Source organism: Carcharhinus amblyrhynchos, chromosome 16 (assembly GCF_965287045.1).
Source record: "Carcharhinus amblyrhynchos chromosome 16, sCarAmb.v2.hapA, whole genome shotgun sequence".
Taxonomy (NCBI): Eukaryota; Metazoa; Chordata; class Chondrichthyes; order Carcharhiniformes; family Carcharhinidae; genus Carcharhinus; species Carcharhinus amblyrhynchos.
The window spans coordinates 55,465,029-55,476,507 of record NC_137339.1 but is presented as its reverse complement, the minus strand read 5'-3'; the positions used below and the strand labels follow the sequence as shown (position 1 = coordinate 55,476,507).

The following is an 11,479-nucleotide window of genomic DNA, read 5'->3' as shown; positions in this document are numbered from 1 at the left end:
AGAGGGGTATGGACCCTGAAGAGACAAAAGGTCTTTAGTTCAGAAGAGTGTCATATGTCAGCGCAAGCTTGGTGGGCCAAAGGGCCTGTTCCTGTGCTGTATTTTTTTGTTGCTTTTCTTCTTATAACAAGAGCAATTTGATTTTGCTAAGCATTTCTTTAGTTTTAAAGTGCTTTGAGATACAAAAAAAAGAACAACCTGGCACGGGAAACAGGCCCTTCGGCCCGACAAGCCCGTGCCGCCATTTTAAAGCAATGTCCTACACCTACCTTGCCCTGTGTGTATGCGAATGGTACCCCTATTGATGTTGAAGGCTGTATAGAAATAATCTCCTCTCAATTACACACTGGCTCCTGGTGTCCGTTACTGTATAGTTTAATTTTGTAACCTACTTTCCAACCTTGTGTGTTTATGATCTGCACTTCAGCTGTTATTAAACCATAAATAATACAAAAGATACATTGTGTTCCGCACTCCTGGCACAGCCAGGCATTCCCTGAGATCATGCCAACTTGTCACACTGCAATCTCCTGCTGCTCAGAGGCCTGCATAGGCCTGAACCTGAGGACTGTGTTTTGACAAGGGGTTGGAGGGAATGAGAGTCAGAGCAAGAGCAACTGACACACGCACAGCTTTGACTAACTGACAGTAAATATCAGCCAGGGATTCCTCAGCACAGGGAAGAATGTAACCTACACACAATGGAAGTAAACACAGGAGGGTGGGAAGAGCTGCCGAACTATATTTGGAATTGAGTGCTTGATACAGCTGGAATGCGGCCTGGCTATTTTCTCCACCCTCTTGTTTGGTCTCTGCAAAGTGCATTGAGACACTATCATTGAGGGAAGCCGGTGAACAGCGCTGGGACATCCCGTTGTTTCCGAGGCACCATGGCGACTGTAAAGAAGCTGAGTGCGGCCCATTTCAGCAATTCACTCAGCAACGATTTGAACGTGGTCAACATTAAACTGGACAGTGTGAACAAGAAGATGGATAGACTGCTACTGGGACAGGAGGGGCTCTGGAAGCAGCTGGAGCAGTTGTCCCTGGACACCAGTCACCTGGGGAAGGAGATGGAGGGGATAAAGTCAGGGGAGAGAGGACAGAGACCAGAGGGCAGTTGTTGCGTGTGTAAGAGTCTCCATCAGGACATATCTCAAATGCTGCTCACACTGTCAAAAATGCATGAGCAAAGGATGGGATCTCTGGAGAACGCATTAACACGGATAACTGAGAGGTTCCAGACATCTGAGAGCTCATCTGGAAGCAGTGACTCACATGTGCACAGAACAGAGGAGCAACTGGAAGCAGCTGCTCCGAGACTCAGTGAGGTACAGAATGGATCTAGGGTTTGGGTGGAAAGCAGGGATCAGGTAATGGTGTTGATTACAGTGTGTGTGACACAGCTCTGTTCTATTCCAACACATTCAGCTGTCAGAGACTTTTCTTAGATGGAGCTGCAGAAAGTGAGGGAGGAAACTTTAATTAAAGAGGAAAATAGCAAGAAATGGAAAAGGAAAGATTTTTATTATTTTCAGGACAGAGGTTTTCCATGAGCAAACACATTACAACAGTGAAGACACTCCAAAAATGTATCATTGGCTGTAAAGCACTTTGATGAAGATACAATAGAAATGTAACTTACATGTGTATTACATATTTGCCTTTTTTCCTGCACTCAGAACTGCTAATATTTCCTGCACTCAGAACTGCTAATTATCCCTGAAAGTTGGGAATCAAGTAGATAGGGTTGTTAGGAAGGCATACGGTGTCTTGGCGTTTATTGGTAGGGGGATTGAATTTAGGAGCCGCAGCGTCATGTTGCAACCGTACAAAACTCTGGTGCGGCCGCACTTGGAGTATTGTGTGCAGTTCTGGTCCCCACATTATAGGAAGGATGTGGAGGCATTGGAGAGGGTGCAGAGGAGGTTTACCAGGATGTTGCCTGGTATGGAGGGGAGGTCCTATGAGGAGAGACTGAGGGATTTGAGGTTGTTTTCGTTAGAAAGAAGGCGGCTAAGAGGGGATCTTATTGAAACATATAAGATGATTAGAGGTTTAGATAGGGTGGACAGAGATAGCCTTTTTCCTCGGATGGAGAAAGCTAGCACGAGGGGGCATAGCTTTAAATTAAGGGGTGGTAGTTATAGGACGGATGTCAGAGGTAGGTTCTTTACTCAGAGGGTGGTGAGGGATTGGAATGCCTTGCCTGCTGCAGTTGTAAATGCGCCTAGTTTGGGGGCGTTTAAGAGATCCGTGGATAGGTTTATGGATGGAAAGGGATTGGTTTAGGTTAGAGGGTCATTGCTTTTTAATTGGTCGGCGCAACATCGTGGGCCGAAGGGCCTGTTCTGCGCTGTAATGTTCTATGTTCTATAATACAGAGTTTGAGATAAACTGTCTCAAACCATTGGTTGGAACTTTGTCTCATGGTACAAATGGATAAACTGATTCTGGTAGGTGACAGCAGGTAGGAACACCTTTCCCTAGTCCACTTGCTCCTCTCCTTTTGGATGCTTCTCTCTCTCCCCCTCGCTCTCTCTCTCTCTGCAACCTATCTACTGTGTGAGTGTATGAAGCCAAGTGTGAAGTCAGCCTGTGCGTTGAGATAGCTACACTCCTCTAATTCTGGCCTTCTATGCATCCTCAATTATAATAGCTGCACCATTGGTGGCCATGCCCAAGTCCCCAAGCTCCGCCCTGCACCTCTCTGCCTCCTCCTTGCTTTCCTCCTTTAAAACACTCCCTCATGCATACTTCTTTGACCAGGATGGCCAAGGCAGCACAGTGGAACACTGGATAGCGTCTTGCCTCACAGCGCAATTCCCAGCTTAGGTCACTGTCTGTGTGGAGTTTGCATATTCTCACCTTGTCTGCATGAGTTTCCTCCAGATGCTCCAGTTTCCTCCCACCGTCCAAAGATGTGACGGTTAGGTTGATTGGCCAAGCTAAATTGACCCTAGTTTCGGGGAATTAGCAGGGTAAATAGGATAGGGATAGAGTGGGATTGTTGTCGGTATAGGCTCAATGGGCCAAATGGCCTCCTTCTGTACTGTAGTGATTCTATTTTATTATCTGACCAACATTTCATGTGATTTAGTGCTGTTCTTTGCCTATGGGGGATGTTTCATTACGTTTAAACTGTTATCTAAAAATCAGTTATTATTAGAAGCTGTCCCAGCTTTCATAATATTTGATTTGATTTATTATTGTCACATGTATTAGCATACAGTGAAAAGTATTGTTTCTTGCATGCAATACAGACAAGGCATATCGAAGCGCTAGATGGCCTACTCCTGCTCCTATTTCTTATGTTCTTATGTTCTTATCACACATAGGAAAGGAGAGAGTGCAGAATGTAGTGTTACCATCATAGCTAGAGTGTAGAGAAAGCTCAACTTAATACAAGGTAGATCCATTCAAAAGTCTGATGGCAAAGGGGAGAAGCTGTTCTTGAGTCAGTTGTATGTGTCCTCAGATTTTTTATATCTGTTTCCTGACAGAAAAAGGTAGACGAGAGTAATGTCATCCATGTCAGAATTCCTTCAGCAGCATCAAGAACAAAACTGCATTTCTACAGCACTAGTTAGGGTCCCAAGTTGGCGCAAAGCACTTTACAGCCAATGAATGACTTCTGAAGTACAGTGACTATTGAAAGTACAAAATACAGCAGCCAATTTGTGTACAGCATGATCCCACAAACAGCAATTTAATAAGATCAAGTTATTTGTTTTTGGGTGCAGTTAGTTGGGGATAAACAATGGACAAAACACTGTGAAGGAGTCCCCTGTGAAATTTGTGACATGTTCATCTGAGAGCAGAGAACTATTGAGCTGGTGAGTGACAGGACTGTAACAATGCAAATCATTCAGCTGTTCTGTTAGTCACACACGGAAAGACAGGACTTCAGTCAAATCACTTTTCCCTTGGGTTGAAATATTTAAGACTATCAGGTATCATAATCGGAAAGTTTAAATATTTTCCAAACATTGAGCTTACAATGTGATTACTGAGACAGGGAATTAATGTGCTGGAACTTATGATCTAAAAGATATTTTTAAAATATTTTTTCTGCCCATTTAGAAGTATTTTGTTTTCCAAAGGGCCACATGAACTATTTTAGATTCATTCATAGCATGTGGAGAAGGCTGACACATATCTGTTTGTAATAGTTCCAACAATCGTCACTGGAGGGCTTGTTAAGACATTGCAGCCAGCGTTTTTTAATTCAGTCATCAGATGTGGGCTTCACTGGCGAGGTCAGCATTTATTGTCCATCTCTAGTTGCTCTTGTAAAGGTGTTGGTGAGCTGCCTATTTGAACCATTGCAGTCCTTGTGGTGTAGGTACGCCCACAATGCTGTTAGGGAAGGAGTTCCAGGATTCTGACCCAGCAACAGTGAAGGAACGGCCAATATATTTCCAAATCAGGCTAATGAGTGACTTGGAGAGGAACGCTCAGGTGGTGGTGTCAGAGTAACCATTGTGTGGGTCACATGCAGACCAGACCAGGTAAGGACATCAGGGGAGCAGCTGGGTATTTTTAAGACAATCCTACAGCTTCACAGTTACTTTATTTCTCTGATTGTCTGTCAGAATGATCTCATACACATTGACTCAAACACATCTATCCTGATCTCTCCTTCAGTAGTTTGTGTTAAGTTTTATTTGATAAAGTTCCTATGAAATACTTTTCTGATGTTTTAAAAGTGAAAAGTTGTATATAAATAATTGTTTGGTTGTAGAGAAGAGTATTGCTGTAAAAATACATTTTGTTGAAAGCTTTTGTCTGCATTCATCAGAACAGTCAAAAGAACACCACAAAAATTACACCTATGACTAACTCCAGATTGTCAGATGGGCTCACAGAATGCTATAATGCAGAAGAGGTCCTTCGGCCCATCGCGTCCACACGAATGCATGAAAGGCCCTGACCTACCCACCTACTCCCACTTGCCAGCGCTTGGCCCATAGCCTTGAATGTTATGGCAAAAAAACAATGGCACCCAATGTAGGGTTCAAAGTTACGACCGCAATCTTAAGAGACTCATGCCATACTGACTGAGCTAGTTGGGCAATGGACAGTTTTTGTGTATGCTGGAAGCTGCATATGTTATGTTAAAACTCAGACAGAAAGAACAGACACTGGCCCAGGTTCCCCATGGGACATTTTGGGGGATACCCCAATGATGCGCTGGGGAAGTCCTTTGGAAACCTAGCAATTGCCCAGGAGTGCTAACTTCCTCTAGACAATTGCACTGGGAATCATCAGACAGAATTGATTTAAATGGCTAATTCTGATCATTCCTCTCCAGTATGGTCCACTCCAACATCCCCCCTACCACTCTTTCCTGCTCCAGCCCAGTCTGGTCCAAACTCAGCCCCACTCCAGTCCAGGACCCCCTTTCTGCTCCAGAGCATTCACCAATCGCTCCTGTCCAGGACGCCCCCCACACCCCACATCGCTCAACCTCTCCTGTCCACTTAACCCCCTCGCACTAAACCATTTACCAGTGAAACTTACCTGCTCACTTGTCCCTTCAAATATCACCTTTACAGCAGCCACTGCTGTGAAAAGGGGGTGTTCCTCACCTCTCTGTGCCTCAATTACTCTACGTTGGTGCTGCTGAGAGTGAGCTGCACAGCTCCTGTCATTCCAGTCTGAATGAGGACGGCTGTGGAGACAGCAGCTGTGCAATTACAGCAATTATAGTGAGGATAAGTCTATCGAGAGTGGAAATCTGACAAAGGTTACCACTCTGCAGACATTCACAGAATCCCTACAGTGCAGAAGGAGGCCATTTGGCTCATCGGGTCTGCACTAGCCCTATCCCCATAACCCCATGCATTTATCCTAGCTAGTCCCCCTGATACGAAAGGGCAATTTAGCACGGCCAATCCACCTAACCCACACATCTTTGGACTGTGGGAGGAAACTGGAGCACCTGGAGGAAACCCATGCAGACACGGAGAGAACATGCAAACTCCACACAGTCAGTGAGACAAGCCGGGAATAGAACCTGGGCCCTTGGCACTGTGAGGTAGCAGTGCTAACAACAGCGCTGCCATGCCGCCCCATTACGGGCAAGTTATGGGCCATTGCGTCTGTTTCAGCTAAACAAAGTATGTAACTGCCATTAACTGGTTTATCCCTCAGGGCAATGCCCAGACCAATCAAAGTCATGCTGTCTGGTTTAAATTTGCAAACAATCTTTGGCAGTTAACTATTAGTCACCATCAGCTGGTACATTATCCAAGCAACACCTGTACAAATCCAATTCCACTTGCCAAACAATTAGTACCCTCTTCTCATGTGGTATAAAGTTGTTATTTCCCCTGACATTAATATTCTTGTGTTTGAGGTGTGAATTATACTGTAAATGGCAGAACTCTTAGGAGCATTAACATACAGAGGGATCTGGGCATGCAGGTCCACAGTTTTCTAAAAGCGGCAACACAGGTGGCCAAAGTGATTAAGAACATATATGTCATGCTTGCCTTCATCAGTCAGGGCATTGAATATAAGAGTTGGGAAATCATTTTGCAGCTATATAAAACTTGATTAGGCCTCATTTGGGGTATGATCACCATACTGCCAGATGGATATGAAGCTTTGAAGAGTGTGCAAAGAAGGTTCACCAGGGTGTTGCCTGGTCTCAAGAGTGTTGACTAAGAGGAGAAGTTGAATAAACTAGGATTGTTTTCATTGGAAAGACGGAGGCTGAGGGGAAACCTTATAGAGGTCTACAAAATTATGAGAAGCATAGACAGGGTGGATGGTCAGAGGCTTTTTCATAGGGTGGCAATGTCAATTACAGGGTTCAAGGTGAGAGGAGGAAAGTTTAAGGGGGATGTGCGGAGGAAGTTTTTCACAAAGAGAGTGGTGGGTACCTGAAATATGCTGCCAGAGGATGTGATGGAAGCAGACACATTAGCAACATTTAAGCAGCATGCGGATAAGTAAACGAATAGGGAGGAAGTAGAGGAATACAGACCGAGAAAGGGCAGAAGGCTTTTTTTTAGTTTAGTTAGGGCATCATGATTGGCACAGGCTTGGAGGGCTGAAGGGCCTGTTCCTGTACTGTACTTTTCATTGTTCTTTGAGTGCAAAATGAAAAACTTGTCTTTTTCAGAAATTCTCAGTTCTATATAAATTCAAGTTTCTGTTGTTTGAGTGACCCCCTTTAATTGTCAATGGGAATTGTAGTTGTTCCCCCTCATCTGCTGCCACATATATTGTTGATGTGGATCAGTCAAGTTTAAATAACAATGAGGTTGAGGTGATTGCCTACAGCATACCTCAGTTATAGAGCCAGGGCATCACAAGGAAAACTGATATTTTGGAGCCTTCCAGCCTATCCTCTGTGAACTTTGTTCAACTCAACAATGTCTCAGAAAATGCTCACATTCCCCACACCTCACACAGCTGGAACAGATGATCCAGTCAGAATAAAATGCCTCCCTACTGTCACCTTCATTTCAGCCAATCCCTCTTCCATCACTGAGACAGCATGTAGAAATATGTCAATTTGGTAACTCAGCTCCAGGTCTGGCTCAGATCAGAACAGGGCCCTTGCCTCCATTCAGCAGCTGCTAGGGGCTCATACACTCATTTCATTTACACCCTCACTCATATACTCCCACTCAATATGATAACCTCTATGAAGTCCGTGGGGAATCACTTGTGGAGTTCATTGAGTATGAATTCCCCTAGTAACAGGCAGTGACTTGCCCAGCAGGAACTCATTACCTAAGCCTTTCATAAGGCATTCGAGGAACAGGGCCTGTAGACAACGTTGGCCGAGTTGCAAGTGTATGTACTGCGTACCTGGTGGATGGTGTTCTCATGTGAGATGATGGCATCCATGTCGATGATCTGGGATGTCTTGCAGAAATTGCTGTGGCAGGGTTGTGTGGTGTGGTCACTGTTGTCCTGAAGGCTGGGTAGTTTGCTGCGGACAATGGTCTGTTTGAGGTTGTGCGGTTGTTTGAAGGCAAGAAGTGAGGGTGTGGGGATGGCCTTGGCGGGATGTTCGTCTTCATCAATGGCATGTTGAAAACTCTGGAGAAGGTGTTGTAGCTTCTCTGCTCTGGGGAATTACAGGACGATGAAGGTCAGTAGTATCATGACAAGCTTTTGCCGCAACACTACAGACTTCCTACAGAAACTCAGCACACATGGAGGAATTGAACCAGGGACACTCCTCGTCACAATGGATGTCTCGGCGCTCTACACCAACATCCCCCACGATGATGGCATTGCTGCAACTGCCTCAGTACTCAACACTGACAACTGCCAGTTTCCAGGTGCAATTTTACAACTCATCCTGGACTACAATGTCTTCGCCTTCAACGACCAGTTCTTCATCCAGACACACAGAACAGCCATGGGGACCAAATTCACACCTCAATGTGCCAACATCTTCATGCACAGGTTCAAACTAGACTTCTTCACCGCACAGGACCTTCAACTGATGCTGTACACTAGATAGATCGGTGACATTTTCTTCTTTTGGACTCATGGTGAACAATCACTGAAACAACTACATGATGACATCAACAAGTTTCATCCCACCATCAGAGTCACCATGGACTACTCTCCGGAATCAGTCGCATTCTTGGACACACACATCTCCATTAAGGACGGTCACCTCAGCACCTCAGTGTACCACAAGCCCATGGATAAGCTCACGATGCTCCACTTCTCCAGCTTCCATCCTAAACACGTTAAAGAAGCCATCCCCTATGGACAAGCCCTCCGTATACACAGGATCTGCTCAGATGAGGAGGATCGCAACAGACACCTCCAGACGCTGAAAGATGCTCTCATAAGGACAGGATACGGTGCTTGACTCATCAATTGACAGTTCCAATGCACCACAGTGAAAAACCTCACCAACCTCCTCTGAAGACAAACATGGGACACGGTGGACAGAGTACCCTTTGTCGTCCAGTACTTCCCTGGAGCGGAGATGCTACAACATCTTCTCTGGAGTCTTCAACATGTCATTGATGAAGATGAACATCTCACCAAGGCCATCCCCACACCCCCACATCTTGCCTTCAAACAACCGCACAACCTTAAACAGACCATTGTCCACAGCAAACTACCCAGCCTTCAGGAGAACAGTGACCATAACACCACACAACACTGCCACAGCAACCTCTGAGAGATGTGCCAGATCATCGACTTGGATGCCATCATCTCACGTGAGAAGATCATCCACCAGGTACACGGTACATACTCTTGCAAGTCAGCTAACGTTGTCTACCTGAAACACTGCAGGAAAGGATGCCCCGAGGCATGGTACATTGAGGAGAGCATGCAGCCGCTACGACAATGGATGAATGAACATCGCTCGATAATCACCAGGCAAGACTGTTCTCTTCCTGGTGGCAAACACTTCAGCGGTCACGGGCATTCAGCCTCTGATCTTCGGGTAAGAGTTCTCCAAGTCGACCTTCATGGCACACGATAGCGCAGAGTTGCTGAGCAGAGACTGATAGCCAAGTTCTGCACACATGAGGACGGTCTCAACCAGGATCTTGGGTTCATGTCACACTATCTGTAACCCCATGACTTGCCTGAACTTGCAAAATCTCACTTACTGTCCTGTCTGGAGACAATACACATTTCTTTAACCTATGCTTAATGCTATCTCCACTCACATTGTTTGCACCTTTAAGACTTGATTAGCTGTAAAGACTCACATTCTAATCAGTATTCTGTAAACTAAGTGTGTGTTTTTATATGCCCTGTTTGTGATCAGAACTCCTCACTCACCTGACGAAGGGGCAGAACCCCGAAAGCTCGTGGCATTTGTTGGACACCTGTTGGACTTTAACCTGGTGGTGTGAGATTTCTTACTGTGTTTACCCCAGTCCAACGCTGACATCCCCACATCAGTGGTGCAAGGACCAGGGACCAGCCTTTTGCAAAGGTACCGGCTACAGGAATATCACCTGGATTGGCAAGAGATCTTTAAATTGTGTACTGGCAGTCTGTACCGTCATTGGAAAGTATCTGAAAGGGTTCCAAGAAGACTTTGGGAAGATCAAAGGCGTTAGGGCCAAAACCTATGTGGACCCAAAGGCCCAGACCTAGATACTTCAAGGCACAATCGGTCTTTGCGCCAGAGTAGAGGCTGAATTGGAATATGTAGAAGATGAAGGAGATAGTCATTCACTTCAGAAAGTGCAGCAGAGGACATTACCCGTCTACTTCAACAGTGAAGAAGTGGAAATGGTCAGGAACTTCAAGTTTCTAGGTGTCCAGCTAACCAACAACCTGTTCTGGTCCTTCCATGCCAACTCCACTACTTTCTCAGGAGGCTAAGGAAATTTGGCATGTCCTCTAAAACTCTTACCAATTTTTACAGATGCACCATAGAAAGCATGTTTTCTGGTTGTATCACAGCTTGGTATGGCTTCTGCTCTGACCAAGAAAATAAGAAACTACAAAGGATTGTGAACGCAGCCCAGTCCACTATGCAACCAGCCTCTCATCCATTGACTCTGTCTACATTTCCCGCTGCCTTGTTAAAACATAATTAAGGACCCAATGCACCCAGGACATATTCTCTTCCACCTTCATCCGTTGAGAAGAAAATACAGAAGTCTGAGGACACATACGAACTGGCTCAAGTACAGCTTCTTCCCTGCTGTCATCAGACTTTTGAATGGACCTACCTTATAGTAAACTGACCTTTTTCTACATGCTAGCTATGATTGTAACACTATATTCTACACCCTCTCCTTTCCTTCTCCCCTATGTATCTATGAACAATATGCTTTGTCTGTATAGCATGCAAGAAAGATGCACGGGTTGGGTTGATTGGCCATGCCAAAATTGCCCCTTAGTGTCCTGAGATGCATAGGTTGGAGGGATTAGTGAGTAAAACATGTAAAGGTATGGGGGTAGGGCTGGGTGGGATTGTGGTTAGTGCAGACTCGATGGACCAAATGGCCTCTTTCTGTACTGTAGGGTTTCTATGATTTCTATGAAACAATACTCTTCACTGTACCTCTATTCATGTGACAATTGTAAATCAAATCAAACCAAATCAAACTTGATGTTATACACTAAGTACAATTTGCTAAATGGGTTGCAGCAGTAGTCCCAATTTTAAAACCTGACAACTCGGTCCGCCTCTGTGGGGATTATAAATTGACGGTCAACACAGCCTCCCGCTCAGAGAGATGTCTTATGCCACACATAAAAGACTTGTATGTGAAGCTGGCTCGGGGTCCAAATTTTCAAAATTCGACATGAGCCATGCCTACCTTCAACTGGAGCAGGAGGTGTCATCCAGGATGTACGTCGCTATAAATATTTACATGAGATTGTACGAGTACATTGCTTGCCTTCTGTGGTATTTTCAGCTTGCACTATTCTTCAAAGGGTGATGGGAAACATCCTTCACGGGGTTCCCAGAGTGAAAGTCTAGCTGGATGGCGTTCTAATCTCAGGATCCACCACA

The 11,479-nt window shown here is 45.2% G+C and overlaps 1 protein-coding gene across 1 annotated transcript in view; it reads left to right on the top strand.

Annotated features, from left to right (window-relative positions):
- Positions 1-840: 840 nt before the first annotated feature.
- LOC145353736 (uncharacterized) overlaps positions 841-11,479 on the top strand; it is a 66,702-nt gene continuing 56,063 nt past the window's right edge. Inside the window, exon 1 of the mRNA XM_080204506.1 lies at positions 841-1,331. Within this exon, the coding sequence (XP_080060632.1) occupies positions 891-1,331 (441 nt within the window). The 5' untranslated portion in view covers positions 841-890. The remainder of the gene's footprint in view (positions 1,332-11,479) is intronic.